The sequence below is a fragment of the Sinocyclocheilus anshuiensis genome, unplaced genomic scaffold (assembly GCF_001515605.1).
Source record: "Sinocyclocheilus anshuiensis isolate Anshui unplaced genomic scaffold, SAMN03320099.WGS_v1.1 scaffold63, whole genome shotgun sequence".
Classification (NCBI taxonomy): Eukaryota; Metazoa; Chordata; class Actinopteri; order Cypriniformes; family Cyprinidae; genus Sinocyclocheilus; species Sinocyclocheilus anshuiensis.
Window position 1 is genome coordinate 4,984,125 of NW_015552625.1, and position 26,376 is coordinate 5,010,500.

Here is a 26,376-nt window from a genome sequence, read left to right on the forward strand (position 1 = left end):
CTGCACACATCTGAATATTTGGTTTGAACTGTTCTGGAACAGTGTTGTAAATACAACTTAACCACTGATTTCTAGTTGTGTCCTCTTTTGGAAGACCAAACAAAGTAGTTTCGCTTTCACAACGAAACACACAGCATCTTCACAACATGGCGGCGGCGGTGGCAGCAACAATAAAGTTACGCCTTCTTTCTTTGCGTGAACATTTGGGAGGTGTTATGCAAATCTTCCCACACAGTGATGTAAACATGTGGGGGCGTGTTTAAATGAGGCATTTTAGGAGGGCGTGGACTAGTCTTAACTTTTATTAAGAATATCTCTTTGGGTTTGAGACTTTAGTCTTTGCAACTTTAGGGATCTTATCTATTCACAAACAGCTTGTAACACTCCAAAGAGAAAGGAAAACTTGAAATCGCATCATATGACCCCTTTAACACAAGTGTGAATTCTTAAAGTGGAATTCTGGAAGCACAATGACAAAAAAAACTTTTTTCTGACACGCTGTAACTTAGTTTTGCCATTCAAGCCCTTCGAGGAGAACAGCAGTGGCATATATTGGTTAATATTTCATGAGTGCTCCTCAAAATACTACCTGATGTCTAAGAACGCTGAGCTCGATGTACCGTGATGCGTTTCAAATATACACATCTGGCAGGCTTTCTCAGAGTACTCTAGACTTTTAGGTCTACAGCAGAGCCTTAAGTATTCAGAAAGCCCCCAGGCCAATGGAAATGACAGGGATCAGGCCTCATGATGCTAGCACAACAAAATAATGGAGATGATAAAGTCTGCTTGAGAAAGAAAGGAGTCAAACAGTAATGTGTGACATGACCTATAACTAGAACTATTCAGATTTCGTTTTATATATTTAGTTTTGGTTTAAATAACAATAATAACCTTGATGACAACCTGATGCTAGCAGGGAAGTAATGAACAGAGTCAGAATAAAGGCACATCTGGTGAATAACCTTCAGCGGCACGAGACGCGTGATAGAAAGTGACAGTGGATCGTACCACGCTGCGACTGTGAGAGGAGTAACACATCACCACGCACAGCCCCTGCAGCCTGCTGGGATGGACACATGTTGCAGCGTCAAGTGACCTGAAAGTCCCTGTAGCTAACACTTCAACCATTAGCAGAAAATCCTATGGGAAGACACTGAGATGCAGAGTTTTTCCCAATCAGTAAGTCAGGAAAGTATAATTTTCCTGTTACAATCTGCTCATAAATCAAAATGACATCTTAATGATTAGATCTTATTATATTGTTTGAGTTATTAAACTCACGCAGCAGTAATAAAGAGAAAAACATTTTACACATTATCCATCACCCCAGTGAAAGATAAATATACTAAAATGTATTTGAAATATATTTATTTCTTGCCAAGTATACTACAAATACATTTACAAATTGATGTACTTAAAAAGACCCTGCAATTGTACTTTTAGTATACTAAATTGGTATATTTAAAGTCTGCTAAATTGGAACAGCTAATTTCGTACTTAATGCATTTTAATTGTGCGGAAGTAGTGCTGAAGTCCAGCTAAAGATATATTGAAGTATATTTGATTGTGCTAAAGTGAAACTATTGCAAGTATACTTCAGGTACACTTCAAATATCTTGCATTAAAAGACTGATATTATTATACAATCCTCATCAATATAGTGACATTAAAACACATATTAGGCTTAATATTAATAAATGTGTATTGTGCACAAGTACTATTCCAAATAAAGTTTAATTATAATATTTATATCAGTATGTCTTGAGAGATATGTCGGTAAATATGTTAATAGATTTAAACTATACTTAAGTCATTCACACCAAGAACGATAACTATAAAGATAACTATAAAGATAACGATATTAGCATCCACACCAGTGGATGATTCGTCTGTTTATTCTTAGCGCATGCTCGTCTACCACTTTAAATTCTCGAGATTGTGACAGCAGGATTGAATCGGATTGGCTGTCAATATTTCTATTGTTTATCAGCTGGAAAAAATCGTTCTAAAAGTGATTCCAACGGTATAATTTCTCTGTGCCTTTATCGTTATAGTTGTGGTGTGGACTCTGCTATTCTTTAATATTGAGAACGATTTTTACAACTATATCTTTATTGTTATCTTTATAGTTATCATTCCTGGTGTGATCGGGCCTTTAGTATGAAACAAATGTATTTAAAAAATATATAACTTTTTTTACTAGGGCACATACTATCAAAACTGCCATAAGAAACATTAAAAAAAAATCTACTTTAAAATGTTTCTTGATCTTTCAGAAGATCAATGGTCACATAAAAATATCAATCATTAATCATGTCTTTAATAGAAATTATTTATTCAATTTAATGTTAGATTATTGTTATAATATTTAATGTTACATAATTGTATTTGATTTTTATTTTATGTGTAAAAAATTAATAAATGTCTTCAATACTACAAATTTAATGTGTCCCATTGTTCATGATTTATGATTAAACTGAAAAAGTTTTATCATTTGATTTGTTTTATTTAATGTGCAATAATCAAAAAGTAATGTGTATTATGTGTAAAAGTCGTTCCCTTGCACAAAAGTTTTTTATAGTGAAAAAGGTTCTTCAGATTTTTAAAATGTTCTCCACGCCAAGACAAAATGTTTTTTAAGAACTTTAAAGTTTTTTGCGCCAGCCAATATTGTCGCTCAGTCAATGGCATCACTGCTAGGTTAGTACTCTGTGTCAGACTGAAAAGAAAATAAGCGGTATCACACGTCCCTAATCTGTGTGCTTTCTACATTACCCAGCTCCACTCACCATATCAAAAGTTTAAAAAAAAGCAAATAAAATAGAGAAAAATCAGTTTGAAAGCATTTATGTTTCATCTCCGGCACAGGAGGAAAACAGCTTCCTGATGGCTTTCATGATGAGTGCATTTCCTCTGCCCTTTCTCTCTCTTCATCATCTCACTCTCTCTTGCGCTTTTTCTTTCCTGCCAAGCGAATTAGATCAGTTAAGGAGGAGGCGTGGCTCCCTCAGGCATTGCCTCATGGGATTCTGAGGTTTCACAGCTTAATGGACTCTCTTCCTTCTGCCTAACCTCAAATGACTCCACATTTCTGGAAAGAGGGATTTCCCAAGAAAGCTTTCCATGAGAGACTACGTCTGCTGGAGCAGTGAGAAGGTGAAGACAAGACGAAAGGACATGAGTTGTCTTGCACCTGTCAGCAGTTTTAATCTTGCTAAATGCAAATAATCTGTGTTAACAAAGACCTGAGATGTTCCTAACTTCAAATGAAGTGTTTAAATATTAACGTTCAGGAACCTCACTTTAAGATGAACGCAATGCATGTGGCTCATAATTTCAGATGTTCAAAAGCATGCTGATGCTGCATTCTTACAGCGGCAGAATATGGTTGATAATACAGTTTTGTTATAAAAAAGACAACCACATTACATTCTAAGTGACTCCTTGAAACTTTCAGGACTCAGAACCAAATTTTTAGATTTTTATGAATAGAACCAGAATCAACAGGTCCAACTTTTTTTGTTGTCAATCTGTAATGTTATGATGCTGTATAACATGTAACTGCCAATAAGTAAGCTATATATGATAGACAATCATGGTACTGAAGACTTAGAGATGCACAAATGAAGCTGGGAGATGATAGCTGTGAGTTTACATTGGAAAGCACTCAAGAGCTCAAGCAGGTAAGGTGAGCGGAGCAAGTAAACCGATCCTGAGCTGCAGGTTGACCGGGGTCAACACTTCTCCATCACATGCCTCATGCTCACATGAGGGTATGTCCACGTAAAGGACTCCAACGTGAACTGTGCCCAGAGCTTCCCACCTGCCATAGATGCCAGAAACGTGGTCTTGTGCATGTAAGGTTTTATGTTGATTATGATACCAAAAAAAAATAAAAATTACCGGCACAAGCTCAATAAAAATTGAGCTAATTAATTAAGCCTATTGTTGAGCAAACGGTAATGTGTGTATGCCTCATTTTCAAAGAATTATACACTAGTTGACAAACTAAATTTCTATCACATTACTTTGTTTTAAAATCTTCAAAAATGTCCAAATCTTATCGACCCCAGACTTTTGAATGGTTACACTGAAACCCAAAGTGCTTGGCTACTAATATTTATGCATTCTTACAGTAAGGCATTAGAGTGACTACATGATAAAAATGTATTTTGTGCGGAAGTGTTAGCTCAGTAAGAGGAGCTGTTCAGAGTCCCAATGCTCTATATTGAGCGTGTGGTCCAATGGTTGCCAGGGATCAATAAGGAACAGGCTGAACATTCGCTGCCCTCTAAGTCAGAGCAGGACAGCTACTGACGTAAATGGAGGGGCTCAGGCAATTCAGCATTAGCCTGAGTCCACAGTACCTTTCAGTGACTGCATTGTGAAGACAATAGCATGTAGTTGAGTATTTGTGTAAGACCAGACACTACAGAACTGCAGCACTCATTAACCTGAGATATCACAGCTGGAGCCTCCCTCCGAATCATTGCCAAGCTGAATAATACGGCACACTTCGGTTTTTCAAAGACATCCAGGCATATTCATGTATGTATATGTGCGGTGGGCATTGGAGAGAGAGATGTATATGAAAAACAGAGCCTGCTGACCCACTCTACTAAGTAATCTCAGCAAGAGATGTGATAATAAACCCACAGAAGGCTTCCCACACACACGCTCACATTAGTTTTGCCTAATCAACTGACTATTTTCATTATTCAAAGCAAGACTAACCCAACACTTACATTAAGCTTCAAAGATTTATTACAGTAATATTAGGCAGTAAGGAGACACTATTTGATCAAATTGGACCTTAAAATAAAGTATGACCCATTTTATTTTCTTTATTTACACAAACATGTCAGTTTCTTGCTCATGCAAAGCTTGGCGAAATGACACTAGAGTGTTGAGTAATTAGAGTATCATTGAGTATCAAGTGTGATTTTTTTGGCCATACAAGGATTTCCCAAAAGTATCGTTAGCCATATGGTCACAAGTTCTGTCAGTACCAACATAGTTCAATGAATCAGCGTTTTTCTGAAACTACAGTTCCAACGAACATTCACAAACAGTATCACAAAGCTGTGTGGCTTGAACTACAGAAATACTGTACATAGATGTCACCACACTCTTCCCCCTGGAATACAGCAGCTGCTATACGTAACCCGTCCACCATTTTGGATGAATGATGTTGAGTGACGCATGTATGAAGATCTACATCTTCAATATAACTCAGCAGGTGTTAGCTAACACGACATCAATAGTTACCATAGTTTAAAACCTGTAATATTGAGTTAATACATATAAAAACAAAACAACACATTATCATCTGTGAAAGGTTATCTCATTCATTAAAGAATTTAAAACTCAAGTGTTTTTTTACAACCAAAAGCTGTGAAATGTTGTGGCATCTTGAAAAACGTAATTTTTCCTGTGAATGACGACATGTTCCAAGATGGTGGATGCGTTGGCATGTCTGGAGCGGTCGAATGTGGAATCTGGCTATACATATCTATGGCTTGAACTTCTTCCATTTGAATCCAAGTATTTTCACATGGCCACTTTAAATCTTTATTTTCGCCACTATGTTCTTTATCTATAATCCATCCTTCACTGTGGAAATGTTTCTAAAGCTGCGAAACACAATTTCCGAAAATTCACTAAAATGTCTATGTGGCCAAATGTTCATGTTAAACCTCTGGCCAAAACCCCTGACCTGAAGTTTGAGTTACAGTAAAAGTGATTGGTCACTATTAATAAAAATATAAAAATAAAATAACTGTGTTAAAAAGAAGGCTTAAAAAAATAAGTAATTGAAAAAGTAAATAAAATTTATCATTAGTAAAAAAAATATATATTATTATTATAATCATATAATTTATTCAAACAATTTGGATAAATTTAAAAACTAAAATGTTATCAGACTTGGCCCGACGGGTAATGTGTGTGCTGCGACATTTCACATTCATTTCATGATCTCACTTCCTCCTCGTTCCCTTATCATCTTGCTCTCTTTCCATCAATAAAATGCCAAAAGGCCAGAAATAAAAATGAAAAATTACAGACATTTTTTCCTCAAACTGCATCATCTTACAAAGACCAATCAAACCAGTTGCAAAGCGCACCAACCTACTAGAGACAGAGCGAAACCTGGCCACCTGGCCGAACATGTCCCTCTAGATCGGTGCTAAGGTTATCAACTTGTAACATGTATCTGCAGAACAGCAAGTGTCATAAATTTGACAGGTCCCTCAATCTCTAATGACCCTGTATGAGTGCTCCCAAACAGCAGCCACCAGGCCAGCGTCGTGATGGATGTGTGTGCGGCCTGAGCTCTTGTTTTGAGTCGGGCTGCCTGCAGTGGCTAAAGCCTGCTAGCAGGGCCTGTCCTTGTACCTCTAGTCATCACTTTAGCTGGTGCGTAAACAAGCTGACAGGCATGGCCAGTGGGCCATGCTGGACACCCATGCCCTGCTGAAACACACACACACACACACACACACACACACTAACAGCAGCACCGGCAGCTGATTCTGTCCTTCCGGATGGCAGCGGCAGCCCTATCGATCGATGAGCCCCTTGCCGTCTGCATGCTAATATGAGGTCCGGCCGGTCCCCGCATGCCCGCCACAGTAATAGGATAGTAAACTTTTAGTGCTCTGGCGATTGAAATTTAAAGCATAGTCTGTTATAAGGGTGAGATCCGGAGAAGTGAGTAGTGATGGTGAGCAGATCCAGCAAATTTTATACCAGATGCTTCCAGCTCTTCTTGTGCTTTCTAAATTCTGTTTGCTGGCCAGGACTGGAATAGAAATTGCACTGTTGGTGAGAAGAGATGAAGGTAATTTAATGTGAGGGTAATAGTGATGGTCACAGCAGCCACCCAGGCGACTGAAGGCTGTGGCTGAGATGATGTGTATTTTTTTTGTGTGTGAGTGTGTGTGTGAGCGCTAGAAGTCAGACAAAGGACAAGCTGAAAAGACAAACACACACTAGGTCTGTAACATCTGGTTAAAATTTAAATTTATTGTGCTTTATTTTTAGGAAATATTGTGATTTGTTTGTAAAAAAAAAAATAAGTAAGTGATGTCTTTGTCACAAAATTTAAGGAGAGTTCAGCTCAACATGAAAATTATTAACTCAGCCTTGTGCTGTTGCAAAATTATTGATGGATAATTTCCCCCTCTGCCAATGATTAAAGCAACAGTCCACCCATTTTGTCATCATTTCTGCCCCTGATGTTGTTCCAAACCTGTATGACTTACTTTCTTCTGTGGGAAAAAAAAAAAGTTATTTTGAGAAATTTCTCTTTTTTTATTGCCCATACAATAGAAGTCAATGCAAACCAAAACGGCTTGATTACAGTCAGTTTCCTATTTAGAGGCCAGATAACCCCTCTGGAAATTCATTATTGCATCTAGTCTTTACACGTGACAGGTACTCTCATTCATCTATCTGAAGAGCGCAGTCATATATTCAAACTCGATCATAAATGTGTGCTGGATGACTAATAATAAAACTTGTGAGCAATGGTAGCCCAAAGCAAAGAGAGACAGCAGCCATCTTGGCACACATGAACCGTCATGAGCATATGAAGACTGAAGTATTCAGCAGGACAAACAGTGGTCAAGAATTCTGAGAATCTGTCATCTGCTTACTAGTTGTGAGCTCCTAACACTATTAGCCTTTTGCTCTCCGAGACCTCTGCAGTCTTTAAAGGTAATGAGGGATTCCTCCCCTTTAAGGACACAGACATAGCACAAACAGAGCAAAAACCCTTGACAGAGGGCTGACCCAGAGAGGTGTGTAAAAAACAAAGAGATCAGGCTAAGAAGCTTGCCTGCTGCTGCTGAAGAGCCAGTGCTGGCAGTGAATGCTTCGTGATGGAAAGCACATGCTGGGAAGGCTGAGTTGTTTATAATACATCTAACTGCAATTCGCTTTTTTTAATCTGACCTTTAGGACTGACAGTCCACCCTGTCATTGTTCAAGAAATCAGATCTGTTCAGACTGTGTGGTCAATACGTATATCTACATCACTTGCCATTTTAATAGCGTGACCACAATGCAAAAAGACCCATTTTAGATGCATTACGGCATTTGTTTGTTTGTTCACTCATGATTTATTGTGAATGGCACCAGATTTTACTGCATTTTACTGGCACAGAAGATCTGCATCTGAAGTGGTGCATACACTGCCTTTCAAAAGTTTTAAAAAAGTTTGAAATGTATACTTTTGTTCAGCAAGGATGCATTAAATTGATCAAAAGTGACAGTAAAAACATTTATACTGGTACAAAATATTTATATTTCAAATAAATGCTGTTCTTAAAACTCTTAAACTTAATTTTCAAAGAAATATTAAGCAGCAACGCTTTTTCAACATTTATAAAAATAAGAAATGTTACCAAACTATTAAATCAGCATATTAGAATGATTTCTTAATGATCATGTGACACTGAAAACTGGACTACCGAAAATTCAGCTTTGACAATACAGAAATATATTACATTTTAAAACATATGCTGCCCATTTAAATTGTAAAATATTTCTCAATATTACTGTTTTTTTTGTATTGTATTATCAAATACATGCTGCCCTGATGAGCAAAGAAGACTTAAAGGGTTAGATCACCCAAAAATGAAAATTAGTCCATAAATTACTCACCCTCAAGTCATCCTAGGTGTATATGACTTTCTTCTTTCAGACGAATCCAGTCGGAGTTATATTAAAAATTGTCTTTGATCTTTCAAGCTGTTTCATGCCACTCAGCGGGTGTTGCATGCATCAGTCCATAAGAAGTTAAATAAAATGCGCCCATCCATTAAAAAAAAAGTGTCTTGCACGGCTCCGGGGGGTGAACAAAGGCCTTCTGTAGCGAATCGATGTGTTTTTGTAAGACAAATATCCATATTCAAAATGTAATAATCACTTTAATGTAGCTTCAGCTCACTGTTGTACACTGGAAGCAGTTCCGGGGGAATTACGTATGAGGTCAGTGCTGCGCATGCGCCAGTGAGTCTCGTGAAAACCAATGTTTGTTAACAGGAGAAAAGGAAGCAAAGTTTCGGCGCATGCGCAAAGCTGACCTTATACGTCATTCCCCCGGAACTGCTTCCAGTGTACAACAGTGAGCTGAAGCTGATTAGCCAATTTATGGGCTAATTTTCATTTTTGGGTGAACTAACCCTTTAATATTACAAAATATTATAAAATATTACCAATCCCAAATTTTTGAATGATAGTGTATATTTCACAAAAATTTATGCAGGAATTAAAATGACAAAAATAATTATATGAAATTCAAATTAAAGTATTATTTATTTTATTATATATTTTAAATTAATTAAAAAATGTGAAATGAAATTTAAATAAAGAAAATATACACTTTGTCATGACTATTATAAAGTTAAAGGCTGTATGCTTCATATCATTTGCTTTGCATATTAAATCAGAATTTGGGAGCGGAGCTGCTCAGAGCAGTTTTATCTCTGTATAAAGACTTAGAATGTTTGATAGACACAGGCATTTTTTTCACAACACACTGGATCCACAAAGCAGACACAATTAAATGACTCTACCTGTTAACCTATATGACTGAGCACAGATCAGCATCCAAACAGTTAAATCAAGCTCTTTTAAATGTAAAGGTGACCAGCTGTAATCTTTATGCCATGCTTTTGACTGAATGGCCTCTGATCATTCACAAAAGAAGGAATAGAAAATTGAAGAAGTGGTGACTGTCTCCACAGTTGAAAATGAGTCACCCTTTCAACAATGGCTGTAGTTAGTAAAACACTGCACTGAATCCTTTCCTCCGGATGTGAGTGTGTATAGTGATGCTATGTGTGTGTGCTATTGACTACAAAACCCCCAGTGTCTGCAGCCTTGGCACAGGCTGTGTGTGCGCGGTGGGCTCACATGTCTCAGCCCATGTACAAGCTGCACTTCATGTATCTGTGTGATTGCAAGCTAGCAGCCATAGATGAGGAAGAGCAGAAATGAGAATGCGTAAAAGAGGAAATGCAAAGAGAAAAGAAGAAAGGAGAGCTGTTTTGACAGGTGATGCTGCTGAGAGGAGAGGAGAGGGTGACAGAGAGAGACAGTGGAGGGGTGATTGATATCTCAGTGCTCTAGCACGGTCACCTGATCGGCGCCGGCTCCGGCAGCAGCAGAACTGAACCCACTGAACTCTCTGCGGCCCAGACTGGAGTCAATGGTTGCCTGCACTCACTCCCCTTCACTCTGAAAGACACACACACACACAGCAGCATTCACAGGCAACCACCGATACGTGTAATTATGCGCAATAAAGTCCCAACCTCCATCTTTCGGGGTTTTGTCTGTTTATACTGAGGCAATCTTAGAAATGCTCGCCAAAAAACCTTCGCATGTTTTTAGGAATTCTGTGGAAATACGATGGATGACTGATGTCAAATAGGCCTACTCTTATGAGACAGCTAGATGACAACATGAATGCTTAATGTCACAATACCTGTCAAGAACCTGCCCAGATTTTACCCCCAAAATATGAAATCATTATGATATAATATGTGACCCTGGACTACAAACCCAGTCATAAGGGTAAATTTTTTAAAACTGAGATTTATACATAATCTGAGAGTTGAATAAATAAGCTTTCTATTGATGTATGGTTTGTTAGGATAGGACAATATTTGGCAGAGATTCAACTATTTGAAAATCTGGAATCTGAGGGTGCAAAAAAATCAAAATACAAGAAAATTGCCTTTAAAGTTGTCCAAATTAAGTTCTTAGCAATGCATATTACCAATCAAAAATTAAGTTTTGATATATTTACGGTAGGAAATTTACAAAATATCTACAAGGAACATGATATTTACTTAATATCCTAATGATTTTTGGCATAAAAAAAAATCTATAATTTTGACCCATACAATGTTTTTTTGGCTATTGCTAAAAATATACCCAAGCGACTTAAGACTGGTTTTGTGGTCCAGGCTCACATATGTCCAGAAGCTAAAAAAAGTGCCAAATGTACTGGTTTTAAAATATGCCTTCAATGCAACAATTTTATACATTTTAATCAGCATGAATTACAGGCAGTTTTTTACAATACAAAATTGTTGGGAGAAAATGTGCTCGATGGACATGAAAATACTGCCACAACAGAAAAACTCTAAATGGTCCTCAAAATAGAAAATAAAAATTTTGAATGAAATTTTTTTATTTTTAAAATATGACCTACGCATTTACTTGAAAGCATTAGGGAATACACTTTTTCTTTCATTACAATGTCATAAACATTAATCAACACACATAGATAAAGCTCATTAAATATAGTAAACACAAAAGCTTACCTGTACTTGCTTAATACATGAGAACAATCCTCACTAGTTTGCACAGAAGCTCAAATGTACCTTCTTGATTTGTGAGAACCTCACTGGTTCTCATTAAACAAGAACATTTGGGCTTCCATTCACCATATTTGATGGGCTCTATGTATGGGCATTGATCATGAATGAAATCTGAAATCTATTAATCATAAAGCGATCGTGTCTCTTCAGAAGACTTGGATTAAAGGGTTAGTTCACCCAAAAATGAAAATTGGCCCATGTTTTATTCACCCTCAAGGCATCTTAGGTGTATAATATATGACTTTCTTCTTTAAGGCGAATCCAATCGGAGTTATATTAACAATTGTCCTTGCTCTTCCAAGCTTTATAATGGCACTGGGCGGGTTTTTTTTTTTTTTTCAACAGCTCAAAAGAAATCAAATAAAGCACATCCATCCATAATAAAACATGACTCACACGGCTCCGGGGGATGAATAAAGGCCTCCTGTAGCGAATCCATGCGTTTTTGTAAGAAAAATGTACATATTTAAAACATTATAAACACTTTTCTCTTACTTCCGCTAACTGTCATACGTGGAAGCCGTTCCGGCGGATGACGTAGGATGTATGCGCAGCGCACGCGCCTGTGAGATATGCTGGTCTCGTGAGTTTGTTTACACTAGCAAAGGAAATAAAGTTTCCTTACTTTAGCAAAGGAAAACCAGTCTCCTCTTTGAGTTATATCTAACTCCTCTGACATTTTTCTTTACAAATCCTAATTTTGTGCTTCTAATTCGTGACCGGTATTTTGTTTTGCTGTCTCTCCTCCGTGCTTCCACGTTTGTTACTAAAGGTGCGTTCACGCCATATCGGAATTCCCATAATTGCGAGATTCCAACTTGTAAAAAGCATTCACGTCCTCGTAGAACTCGTAATTACAACTTGTGAACTGGGAGTTTTCTGAGAGCTACCACATGACCGCTGTACCACCTGACCACCGCAGGCTCTGTTTAGGCGTTGATAGTGTTGCCATAGAAAAGCACAAGTCCGAGTCTGAGGACGTGAACAGTTCCAAGTAGAACGTCACATGCTGTCATCTCGAAATTACGGTAATTACGATATGGCGTGAACGCAGCATAATCTCCGGCATATGCACTACGCATAAGTCATACGTCATCCGCCCAAAACAGCTTCCGCATATATGACAGTTAACGGAAATGTGAGAAAGGTGTTTATAACATTTTATATATGGATATTTTTCTTACAAAAATGCATGGATTCGCTACAGGAGGCCTTTATTCATCCCACGGAGCTGTGTGAGACACGTTTTATTATGGATGGATGTGCTTTATTTTACTTCTTTTGGAGAAGTTTTCAACTGCATAACAGAAATCTCTCAGGTTTCATTAAAATGATTTTTGTTCGTGCTTTTGAAGATGAACAAAAGGCTTATGGGCTTGGAATGACATGGGGGTGAGTAAATGACTCACCCTCATGTCACCCTTTTTGGCTGAATTAACCCTTTAGACTGAGTGAAAAAAGCTCAACATTTGGAAGAAACAGCACACTACCTCTTCAGATTACAAATTTAATATCTATATGTCTAATAGAATTCAGCACAATCTATCTGCACCAGACAACAACATAATGTCCATACACATATGCCAACACAGTGTCTAAAAGGTTAAAAAAAATGTTCTGAGTTCTAAACTAGGCATCTGCGTGTTCCTAATTAGCCCAGAAAATTTCAATTCAAAATTTAAACAAAAATTGCATTTACAGTAAGCCTATGGAGCAAGGCGATATCCATTGGAAATGCATTTTTAAATTCGAATTTTGTTATTTAAAGAGCAAAGTCAAAAGTATTGCCTGCAATAAAAGAGATCAATTTCTTATGAATGCGGAACTTGGCATTACTTAAGTTTAACCACCCTAGACTGTGCTTTCTAGTGGTTAAATTCACAATTCATGCTGATGCACTTAAAGAAACCTGCCACATGAAAGTCAAGTAAATTCCAAATATGATCTGGACAACCCTCCACAAGCCTCCTCAGTCTGTGTACAATTTCACATAAAAGATTGATCAAACCCTAAAAAAAGAGAAGGGAAGCCAGGAAGATGCTCCAGAGCTCAGTACAGCCACGTGTCAACACTGGGGTGACTGGCCGACTGGCTGGGGATCCGTTGCAGGAGGTAAGATGATCGCTCGCAGCCAAAGGGCATGTGTTTGAGAGTATGCGACTGGCATCACCAATGAGCAGCTCTGTCATGCTTTCCCAATTTTCCTAATGGGCTTGGGCTCATTACAGAGTTATGAGAAACACTACCCTCCGATTAACAGCAAAGGAGAAAGCCCCATACAAGTGGACAGAAGAAATTTAAGACAAACACCCACTTATGTGAGCACACAAACACACATTGACTGATGCCTCTACAAATATACGTTGCATCAAACTTCAGACAGAATGCCAAAGCATCCAACTTTCAATGTATATGTGACAGTCTTGCATCTGCTTGTCTTCCTTCAAAGATTCTTCTTCTCATTTTCAGTTTCTTCCGACATTTGTCTTGAGAGGTGTACAGAGATGACAGGAAATGATGCTTTCTAATGAACAAGTAATTTTCTTAATTTGTGTTTTTGTCTTGTTTTCCATTTAGAAAAATCTAAACACTCTTAAAACAGGGTCAATTTACAGTTTTTTTACTTGTTTTATGCGTCATCTCACATTTCTTTTACATTTATGCATACAAAAAGAAAAACAACTATTTGCAAATGTTTAAACGGGTAATAAACTTAATTCAAGATAAATATATAAAAGTCTTATTTAATATCTTTAGCAGTTGTGCATCTCATGTAAATCAGTTTTATTACAGTATTCTTTATACCATCTCATTTAAGATACAGATACATCTCATTTAAGGTACTCTCATGAATGCGTGTCAAAGACTTGACACAGAAGACAAGAAATTGTTGAATAGTCATTATTTTTGTTTTCTTTGCACACAAAGAGTATTCTTGTAGCTTCATAACATACAATTGAACCACTGATGTCACATGGACTATTTTAATAATGTCTTTACTACCTTTTTGGTCCTTGATCTTGACATAAACTTGCAATAAATAACTAAATGTACAGTTATCGAATTGAACACAGCACATTCACTGTGCACTGCAATATGAACACAAATTGTTCATTGTCCTTTTGAACACAAAAGGAGGGGATGGAGGATCACTCCCATATTTGGCACATAATGGAGATAGACCATGTCTAAATCACAATCCAGCTGATCTCCATTATGACACAACAATGCTTGGATCCAAGGTTAGTTGGAGACACATCCTGGTAATGAGCTTCATCTCCATCCATCATACATTCTTGGAATGCAGATGTGCTGCTGGAATTCTGAAGGGCTGATCAGTGGTTGGTCCGGATTGCTCCTGCCTAAACATACACATACTCTGCAGGCACTCCTAAATTCTCAGAGGCACGCACACGTTCACACGCCCCGTGCATCGCTGCCTCATCACTAAAACATGCGAGATGTGAGACAGTCAGATAGATCACCGCAGGGCTTGGAAAAACGTTACCAAACACAGTACGCAATTTTATCTCCCCTCTCCTTCTCTGCTTTAGAGGAACCATATCAGGACCACAAATAAAATCCTTTAGTATCCTTAGTTATGCTCTAAAGACAGACTTTACCTAAAAAAGACAAATCTGTCATCATGTTGTTCCAAACCTGAATGACTTCCATTCTTCAGTGGAGCACAACGGGTGAAGAGAACAACTGAAAGCAGGATGTCTGTGCTGCTCTTTTCCATAGATTGAAAGTGAATGAATCAGAGGGTTTCAGACTCCAAAAATGATAAAAACACCATCAAAGTATCCATACAGTTTGTGATAAACTCCATGTCTCCTAAAGTTATTAAAAACAGTCATTATTCACTGAAAATCTTCCCCTCTGCTGAAACTGTAAAACTTATTAAATCTCGTAAGTGCAATTTGAAAATCCACATGTTCAAATTGGGACAATCACATTTTGTTATGAGATGTCAAACCTAATATATATAATAAACAAACCTAATATAACCTAATATAACACATTTTTACATGCCATATCTGTAATATTTTATATGAAAGTGTACAAGATTTAAGAGCTTTAGCAAAGATGAATATTTTCAGTGATTAAATCTATGCACTACCGTTAAAAGTTTGGGGTCAATACGTTTTTTTAATATATATATATATATATATAGAGAAATTAATATTTTTATTCAGCAAGGATGCATTAAAATTTATGAAAAGTGACAGCAAAGACATCTACATCGTTACAAGATTATTATTTAAAATAAATGCTGTTATTTTAAACTATTTATTAATCAAAGAATCATGAAAAAATATCAGTTTCCACAAAAATATTAAGCAGCACAACTGTTTTCAACATTGATATTAACAAGAAATATTGAGCACCAAATCAGAATATTGCAATGCTATCATGTGACACTGAAAATTCTACTTTGCCATCACATATATTTTAAAATGTTAAAATAGAAAAGTTATTCTAGTTAAATGCGCAGTTAAATCATAAATATATTTCACTGTACTGTATTTTTTTATCAACAGAGACTAAGAGACTTATTTAGAAAAATATTAGAAAATCTTACTGACCCCAAACTTTTAAAAGGTACTGTATATTATTTACATGTATATAATTTATATACACATTTAAATGAATTTCTTTTTCTTGAAAAATGTTATCAACTTCAGAAGAAATCTGAAGTACCTTCATTTTTTAAAAACATTCATATTTTTGTAATTTTTGGATAGTCTCTGCTGGTAACCCTTTATTTTCACTGTACAGAAAGGAGCTGCATCAAAAAAAAAATCATACAGGTTTGTAACAAAATGAAGGTGAGTAAATGCAAAAAGTATTTTTTATTTTGGGTGAACCATCTCTTTAAACCTCTGTCTAACTTTAAGTACTTAGAGCCTAAACCACTTCATCATTTTCTCTGTTTTTGTTCTCTATCTGCCTTTCCTTACCTCAAGGTCTCGTTCTTTCTCTCTGGGCTGGGTCTCTGCACGATTCAGAAAGATGACTAACTCTGCAGTCAGTCAGTCAGTTGGAGGCACGCAGTGAGTCAGCCAGTGACCCCCAGCCTGCTGCTACAACACCGCCTGACCCCCAGAGCCATCATCCCCTCTCTGAGCATGTCATTCTGTCCTTGTTCTCAAACACACACACTTATACAATAACCAGAAAAACAACCACACACAAAAGCCACTGAGTCGTGACTGAGGGGGCTGCAGTATTTTCTTCATATGTGCTAACGCTAGTCTGAAAGGCACACTGGCAGGAGAGTGGGAAATGCAGCCGTTAGCGTGTGAGCGCGCGCGTTAGAGACTGTGCAGGTGTGCTTCCTTTAAAGGAGATGGCAGATCTGTTTGGGTATGTGGAGGCTTTTCCCCTCACTGCTGAGAGGGAAGTGGGAGGACTTAAGACGGATGACTGTGAAAAGCTGATGTGAAATTAAAAGCATCGGGATGATACAGGAGCGGCTCGTGATCCTCCACAGCTCTCAGACTCTATTTGGCACTCGTTTGAATACAAAGATTGAAGCGAGGCACATTTCATAAAAATTACCCTCAACTCTGCTACTAAACTGTAAAACACAAGTAAATAGCCATTTTAAAGCTGAATTATTTACAGAGTAAATTACATACAACATTTTCTTCTAAAGGCAAAATATCCTTCATGAAATTGTTTGTTTATGTTATTTTATTACTTTTTTATCTTTGTATGAGGTTGTTTGGAATGTTTTTTAATGTAATTGAATTCTTTTTGGATCCATCATGACTAATTCATGGGTGCAACATCGATTGACCTGCTCCCTGTTGTGCTTCATAATTGGTTGGATCCTAATTAGTGGATGACACATTATCTTATCTACTTTTATTGGCTGGATCTTATGATTGTTTATTATTATAGTTCCTCTTTAACTTGTTCTTTCTTAAAGTCTGCATGAAATGGAAATTATGATTGACTTTTCATCCAAATTGCGACTTGTATCCGGGTGAAATAGCTTCGTGAGCGAGGAATTAAAAATGCAAGCAAGGATTCGATTTTGTCAACCAGGAATTGACTATAAAGTGGGAAATGCAAACTGAATGGATGATCATTTGAGTGGCAGGCAGCTGGAGGAACTCAGACTCATCTGGCCATTGGACAACTTTATTGCCTAGCCCTTGAACCAGCATACAATCGTTTTTTTTTATTATTAAAGGTTATGATTTTTTTTAAATAACGATGTGCAGGGATAAATCATTTTTAACAAACACTGCAAAATTCCACAAAAAAATTATAACTGGCAATTTTGATTTCATGGCGACTTTAACCCTCATCAAAAGTGTGTGTGCTGCAACAGTTTTGATTTTAATTCAATCCCTCCCTTCAAGTGTTTCTGAATTTAGCATTAAAACTGTTTGTTCACGCATTTTTCTTACTGATGAAGTTGCAAGAAACTAAAACATTTTTTCCCTGTAGTCCAACTACAACATTTGTCATGTCATAATAGTCATAATTTAGTTTTACATGGCCATTTTCCAAACTCTTACTGACCCTGTGAATGGAACAGGATGTTCTTGCTACTGTACTGTACCTACTCAGTCTACAATATGTAAAATTACCTTTCTTATAATTAGCTAATCTCTGTTTAGCTAAAGATGTTCATAGTTGAAAGTTTCATTGTGATGTGTTATAAGATGGGTTTTTATTTATTCATTTTATTTTATAGTATTTTTTTATATCCTGGAAGATGTTTTAATTGTATTTCATTATAGCCAAGTGACCTCAAAGTCTTAGTTGGGGATTAGTTTGGGGTGGGTTTGTTCAAAAGATTAAAATGTTGATTCTGTACAGATTTATTGTGTGGTATTCTGAAATACATATGTCTGAGAATCGATAAAAAACTCCTAATATGTAAAAACTGGGTGATCATATGTTAATTTACTCATGGTTGTGGCCTCAGCAGAATGATTGCAGCTTACATCATGTCCAATCCAGGTCAGAATAGTTAGGAATCCAGAAACACATGTTCTGTCCATGCTGAAAGAGAAAATGCTGTGTAATGAAACAAAATTACAACCAGAATATATGTAATGTTTAACATAAGGTTATAAGGAGAGGGATATTCCATCAAAAATCATTGTGGGCAGGGTTATCAGAGTAATGTCGCAGAAAAAACCCAAACGACCATCAAAATGTTGTGACACTTGTCAGGGTCATGGCTGTCAGGACACAGCTTCCATAAATGGTCTGACTGGACTGAGATATATCTAGATTAACCAACAGCAGATACATCCCACAAGCACCAGAAAGAGTCTCTGTTTGTTTGTGTTGACCTGCATGAGGATGCTCCTGTATCTGTACTTCCACTGCAGTCCGAGCTGATCTGGTGTGCACTCAGATGCACTTTACATACTGGGGAGAGAGAGAGAGAGGGGAGACAGGAAGGAGATAATAAGGAGATGGCCGTAGTGGTCATCTGAGAGCAGGAGATTGCTGGGTATGAGAAATGGAACAGGAAGTGAAGGATATAAAAGTCAGCAAGGTCAGAGTTTGGTGTGTGTGTGTCTATGTAATCCATATGCTAGTACTGTATGAGCAAATGAATGAACGAGTGCATCGCTGGTCATGTGATCGTGCGGAAGAGAGCAAGCGAGCGAGCTTCATTCATGTGCCTGTATCCTTTCCTCAGAACAGAGTGTTCCAGCGGTCCTGCAGGAGAGAGCAGTGTACCATGTGACTCCTCTGCGCTGCTCTTCGGCTATGGAGCCTGACAGCTAACCTCCACACACACACACAGCGCAGACATCAAAAGCATTTTCATCAACAGGTCTGCTTGCAATCAGTGCTAATTTACCACGGACCAGCGATCTGGAAAACAAAACTGCATCAAATGAAAGATTCGAAAATAAAACTTCATGCTATTTAGTTCCATGATATTCCAGTATGTTGCGTTTTGCATGATTTTGCAGACGTCATCTCTGAACAATCAAACTTTGGCTGATGCATTAAACAGGCTGCGGTTTAGACAATGAGATGTGAGAGGGGGGCGAAGTCAGAAACAGGGGGTTTCAGTGTCTTAAGCTGGCCCTTTTCTTTGTGATCCATTCATTAGTGGAGTAAACAGGAAATTATGTCACCCTTTTGGTTATCCTCTCCTCACACACAGCTCTTTTTCCCTAAAAAGTCACAGCTCGGAAGACAAGGTAGGGGGGGTCAAAACTTGTACTGCGACTCAGGTGTTCTAGAGGGAGGGAGAGAGAGAGAGAGAGATGATGAGACGGAGAGAGACAGCAGCAAAATGGAAAAGTAAAAGTACAACAGTACACAGACAGAGAGAGAGAGAGAGACAGTAAAAGCTATAATGGAAACAGAAAGTGGCGGAGACAAAGTGGAAAAAGGAGTGGAAAAGAAGAGGGTGATTGGGGTCGTCCTGGTCGGCAGCCAAGGCAAACAGAATGAAGCCAGTTTCCCAGCCCAGGGCTACACCAAACTGTCCCACTACACACACACACACACACACACACACACATACAATCCCAAACACTAACCTCTCCATCCTCAAGCCCAGCCCAGACTGCACACACTGGAGGGAATTTCAAATCTGACTCATCGTGGATGCTGCACACATGAGTTCACAAGCACAACACTCACCATCAGTTAAAAGGGTTCCAGCAGTTTTTGACTGATTCACTTTTGACCAATGACCTTTTAAGTTGTTCATGTATGCTGACAAAGACAGGAGGAAAAAAAGAAGCTGCTTAACAATTTAATGCAAGACAAAAAAAACTTTTGAATTACACAGTGTTGTTATTGTTAACTACATCTAAAACTATTAAAAATAATTTTCGTTAATTGTTCATTTATTTTCCGCAACTAGCAGAAGTTCAAATGCTAAAAATACTAAAGCTGAAATGAATAAATTAAAGCTAAACCGAAAATTAAAAAAATTATAAACTAAATGAAAATGACAAAGGCACAAAACTAAATTTAAACGGGTTATTTCTACAGTGGCATTGCTTTTGTGTGACACTGTATCCACACCAAGTTAAGTCATATTAGCCAGAACAACATATATACAAGAGTATTAAGTGAGCTTTAAACAATTACATTTGTTAGCTTACAAATGTCTCCAATAAGACCCTCAACAAACAGATCCATGTTATATGACATTGGTTTGGGGGCAAGTATTGCTCTATCCAACCAATGCAGTATTTTAGAGCAAAACAAAACTTTCTTACAGATGCTTTTCCATGACTTTCAAAGATTTGACTTTTCTTTCTAAGGTTTTTTATGACTATGTGAGTCCTGAATTGTCTGTTGGACACATCTAAATACTGTAAGCTCAAGCAAGTCAGACCAACAGCTGCTCATCCAATCGGAGGGCAGGGCATCAGGCCCAATGTACACTCTAAAAAATGCTGGGTTGTTTCAACCCAACTTTGGGTCAAATATGGACTAACCCAACCCATTCAGAGTTAAGGCCATGCAAACTGAACTAGTCCTTGTACTAGTTCTGCTTGACTGTTGTACCAGATGTCAGACCCCATGAACTTCACATTTACTTGAGCAGTTATATTTGAGTGGGATTTTGCCACAGAACTCACCTGTTTGTCTAAGTATACATGGCGTAATCAATGAGTAATCAAATATTTGAAGGCTTAAACGCGGCTTAAACGGACATCACATCTTTATTTCAGTGTAAGAACATCTCCCAGGCCAATTGTAGTTCAATTAAAGCATATCCATGATGGACGAAACAGAGCTCCAATCTCATTATCTGACAGTCTGACTTCATAAAAACCAGGCAGGGTCAACTTCAATCAGACTAAAAAACATTTAAATGGCATTGTAAGGTGACAAATTATTGCATTAGTCTGACTGAAATAAAACTTTTAAAATACATATTACAAATTACTGTCTGCCCTTGCATTACTAGTCACCGCAAAATGTTGCTGCTCATTTGCATAAAGTCAAACTTTACTGAACAATCGTATCACCAACAGCCACTATTGCTTGTAACACCAAATCACAAACTTTCATTGAAAATGAGTGACTTTTGCCTGCTGCACATCTCTGTCAGCATGGATACTTATGGATACATATATTGGGAAGCCACAAGGCACTCACTCCTATGTCTTTACAAGCAACAACAAAACTGAAAGAAAGCAGGACAACCTGGTTGAAGTACCCTAGATCCCATAAGAACACCTAGAGCTGCTTCTCACATGGATGTCACATTAACTTTACCTTGAGTTGAGTGAGTGAGTGTGTTTATTTGTACACAGCAGCCCTTGCAGTCCACAAAAAAGCTAAAACACAACACGCTTTCCGAACGTACTGATCAAATAAATAAAACATCACCATAATCTACTCAAACCGAGCATTATGCATCAGGATGGGTGCAAGCATGTGCAGAAAAACCCATCAAACGTAGCAGTCCGGCACGTCAGAGCAGTGCAGTGAGAAATGACGGATACCAATCTGAATGCAGCTGCTTCTCCAGCAGACGCACACAAACACACACGCACGTTCAGTGAAACGCCACACCAGCATCAAACATGGCTCATGAACACGTGCGTAAAGAGGCACACCCACATGCCGGCTTCCACAGACACAGACTGAAGCCACGCCGTGGCCCGCCCATGACGGAGAGAGCCGTCTCTGGAGACACACGACCCGGCGAGCTGACCGACACGCAGGCAGAGACAAGCTACTCACCTCTCTTCTGGACCCAGCCTTCCTTAACGATGGTGACATCGCTCATGTTGCCTCAGTCACACTGTACCCGCCGCTCCTACACACCAGCTCCTGAAGGAGTGAGGAGGGGGAGAAGGAGGAGAGGAGAGGAGGGGAGAGGAGAGGAGGGGGGTCTTGCTTCGCTCTCAAAGGCGTTGTGTAGCGGTTTTCCCCTCCTTCCGTTGCTTTTCTCTCTCACGCTCTCTCCGTGATGCTGTCTCCCTCTCTCTCAAGATCTTCCCACTCCTCAACAGTGACTCAGCCTGAAAGAAACAAAAAAAGAAGCGTGTGGATTTTTCATTCTTCTCTTCCTCTTTACTCCCCCCTTCTTCTTACACAATCTGACAGACAGCCATTGTAAAAGCGGATGTACAAGCCCCGTCGCCTCTCTGATTTCCCTGTCTGTCTGTTTTTCTCTCATTCTCACTCTCAACATGCACAACTATTTAACACTTACCAGCAACACAGACACCTGCAACAAAGTCTGATGAGGACGACTATGAGAATAAATAAGCAAACATGAAGTCTCATGGTAAATGCAATGACGTCTGAAGGAGAGCATTAGGCACTATGAAAATGCATAGTTTCATTCATTAAATCAGAAAGCTCAACAAAATATATTGTGTATGTACTGTACACTAGTGCTGTCAGTCAATTAAAATATACTTAATCATAATTAATCTGTTTCTTTGTAGTTAACCCACTTTCAAAGTGAAGAAAACAATGTGTAATTAATAGTGTTATTATTGTGTGTACTGGATTATTTATGTGCATTCATATCGGAATATGTGTGTGTGTGTGTGTGTGTGTGTGTGTGTGTGTGTGTGTGTGTGTGTGTGTGTGTAGACACTAGAAAGAGGGAAACTTCTGCAAAAGTGCCTTTTACCCATCACTCTCGGACAAAAAAAATATAGATGCGCATATTGCATGCTAACACATATTTAATGCTAACATAACTTACAAAATAACTTTACATATGGAATTGCATGAGTAAAGCTAGAATTATGCAATTGAACAGATGAGATTTGAGGTGAAGGGCAAGATTATCAGTAAATAATGGCTTAAATTCTGGTTCCTCACACGAAACTATTCTGACTTAAGATGACGTAATATTGTGAAATAGTATTACAATATAACTACTTTCTATTGCTTATTGCCCTTTTTAGAGCTTGACATATTAAAATCACCTTTCATAGAATCATTTTAAAAAATCAATACAAGGTTAGAACAACATGGAATGAGCAAACGATGGCAAATCTTTCATTCTTGAGTGGACTATCATTTTAAGAAGTTGCTAATGAGTAATAACTGACATCTTAAGATATCAGATTGAAAAAAACTGTGAAAGCTGAATCATTTTTAGAATGAGGAAAAGGACTTCAAATTACAACATTGATAAATGTGGCAGAATGCCAACACTTACTATCATCCAAGAGAAAGACAGAAAGAAAGAGATGGAATAAATAACTACAATTATCATGTGAATACTACAAATGAGTCCTAAAAAGTCTTAAAGCAGTCTCAAAAATGTGGCAGATAGCACAGCACGTACGTAAATCTGAAGCATTACATCAAAGCAGTTTCATCTACGCTGCACAGTGACAGTTTTAGAAAAACACAAAGCAAAATATGTCCCTCTGACAGAGAAGTCAAGCAATAAAATAAATATACAGTGAGAAATATGAGATGTTTGAGGAGATATTTGCCTGCATTTCCTTACCTTTAAAATGCTAAAGTACATTTAAAAGGATGTTAATCAAAATGTTTTGTTTTTGCAGAAGCAGTCCTACGTGTCAAATCCAAGCATTCAAATGTGTGCGAGCAGAGAAAAGGGAAGTCAGCATGTTAGGATCACTAACAGGGTAAACCTCCAACGGCTAAACAGATCAGCTCAGAATGAAAGAGTGAATCAAAGAGCGAAAGAGTGAAACCATTAGTCTTTACCTGAACTAAATCAGAATGTGCCAACATTTGACAACCATACTCAACCATAAAGTAAGAAATCACTCAACATATTTGTTACCAGTGAAGCGTGAACCGTGATAAACAGAAATCTGAATGCACAATTGTGATGCAGTGTTGTGTCCTCTATAACAGAAAGACAAATGACTGAAAGGCTCCTATTTTCCCTTCGGAGATAATTAACAAATTATGTTTGTTGCAGACTTTTGGACACTGTGCTAGAAGACATCACAGCTACTGAGTAGACTGCAGCCCGTAAAGATACAAAGACCAACGCAGCTCCCTCAATGTCATATAGGGCCAATAAAGAAAATGACCTGCAGGGCTCCCTCGTAACATTTTTTTTTTTTTTACAGCAAATCACATGTGGGTCAGACAAGGAATATTTAGCATCCTTTAGTCATTCAGTAAAGGCAAATGAAGGGCCTCTTGAGGCCAGAGTATTTACAGTACCAACTGATAATTCCTGGTTGTGTGCATTTAGCTGCAACCTTAATCTGCTGTGAATATGGTAAGGAGAGTACATGGGTGATTCAAGGTCCAAAGACATATCAGTGAAGCCCTTAATCATTTAACACAAGCAGGAAACCCTGAACGTGACTCACCTTGGAACCTTGGAAGACCCTGCTTGTCACTAAAGCAAGAAAAAATCCCCTTCATTTAATCCATAGAGAAATTGATTTTTAACGTTAATGAATAAACCTTTCAAGACAGACCTACCTTAAATTCTGAGGAGGTTAAGCAATGACATGCTACTGTAGAAACCATAAGTCAGTGTCATTACAACAACACTGTGTTTAATAAAAACACAGCTCACAGCATCCAGCATTTGGAGTCTTGTTCTACTATTTTTTAAAGCAGTCATCTGTCTGATTAGTTTTCTGACAAGACACTCAAGAGTGAGTACCACACCATAAAGAATCAGCAACAGACTTCAGATAATACTGTGCTTTAACCTCACTTTAACACCTTACCAATAAACCTATTTGTAAATATTTGAACACAAGCGAATTAAAGTGAATTAAAAGACTAAACTTCTCAGACAGGTTTTTAACATGCTGACTGCTAAAGTACAGCCAGCTGCCTGCATCTCATAATTACTTGACAATTGTTTCTCATTTTAAATGCACTACCACTAAAAGTTATCAAATTACACTCAAACTACTTACATGTAATCTGGATATTTAGAATAATATTATATATATATATATATATATATATATGTAACATATAAAATAATGCTTCATGAGATGAGATCATTGCCTCATTTTTTTATTTCCTGTATTATTTTGGCTTCAAATCAAACTAGAACATGAAAGGGAAAAATACTTCAAGACAGATTAAGGCTGCTGAAAAAGTTGGCCGCCATTGTTGCTCTCTATTGGATTTTTATGGTTCCCAGGGTATATTTAAACTTTAAGAAATTAAAAGTATTTTTGGTGTTAAGGAATAGAAAGTTTATGTTTGATTGGGCCAAAGGAAATGTATATTGTTTGGCCTCTATGGGGGTGATAAATATTTCATGCAAACAAATCAAATATAACACCGAGGTCTGATATAGAATGTAATGACGCACATTTACATGAAATTCCACAGTGAAAAACTGGGAAATCTAAAAAAATTTAATAAAATAGGAACCCACAAGTCTGAGTTGGACCAAGCTGCCTCAAAAGTTGCGATAAAGCAAAAGACACAAGACGCTAAACAAGAGGAACGATGTGTTTCAGCCCCATTAAATGGTCATTTTCAATAGGGCTGTTGAGCTATTCTACCTTACCAACCAAGCCCCAACATCATCTATATTCTGGCAGCAGCACAGACTCTCTGTTCCTTTCGCTCCCTTTGAGTGACAGGAGACACAATTCCACTGCGTCACTGTCGCAGTCAAGCATCTGTAAGCCTATCACCGCAGCACTATCTGGGGATGTCCTGAAGCTGCCACACCAAATACAATTTTTCCATACAAATGAGGGGAGCACCCTTGAGATAATCATTTAATTCCTGAGCAGGCCTGGGAAGGAGGGGCTCTCCTGGTGAGCCCAGACAAACACAGACACGCAGCATCAATCATTCTCAGCGTGCCACAGAGCAACGTCTAAACATCCGCCACAAGCCTTCAATGCAGAATGTACATTTATTTATATTGAACTATTCTCAGATGTATTGGCGCCATACCCACTACTAATGAACAAACTGGGAAAGGCAAATAAGCCCACATTTTCATGGTAGTATCATTCTGAATTGTTAGAAAAAGAACAATGTGACTGCTTATGGTAGTAGAGATGGACTC

The 26,376-nt window shown here is 37.9% G+C and overlaps 1 protein-coding gene and 1 long non-coding RNA gene across 2 annotated transcripts in view; both read right to left on the reverse strand.

Moving 5' to 3' along the window:
• Positions 1-22,251, reverse strand: part of LOC107666430 (RAC-gamma serine/threonine-protein kinase) — an 83,248-nt gene extending 60,997 nt beyond the window's left edge. Inside the window, exon 1 of the mRNA XM_016457746.1 lies at positions 22,107-22,251. Coding sequence (XP_016313232.1) covers positions 22,107-22,152 — 46 coding nt within the window. The 5' untranslated portion in view covers positions 22,153-22,251. The remainder of the gene's footprint in view (positions 1-22,106) is intronic.
• A 12-nt stretch (positions 22,252-22,263) lies between these two features.
• LOC107666431 (uncharacterized) overlaps positions 22,264-26,376 on the reverse strand; it is a 10,290-nt gene continuing 6,177 nt past the window's right edge. The window contains exon 3 of the long non-coding RNA XR_001631662.1: positions 22,264-22,387. This is a non-coding gene — a long non-coding RNA (uncharacterized LOC107666431). The remainder of the gene's footprint in view (positions 22,388-26,376) is intronic.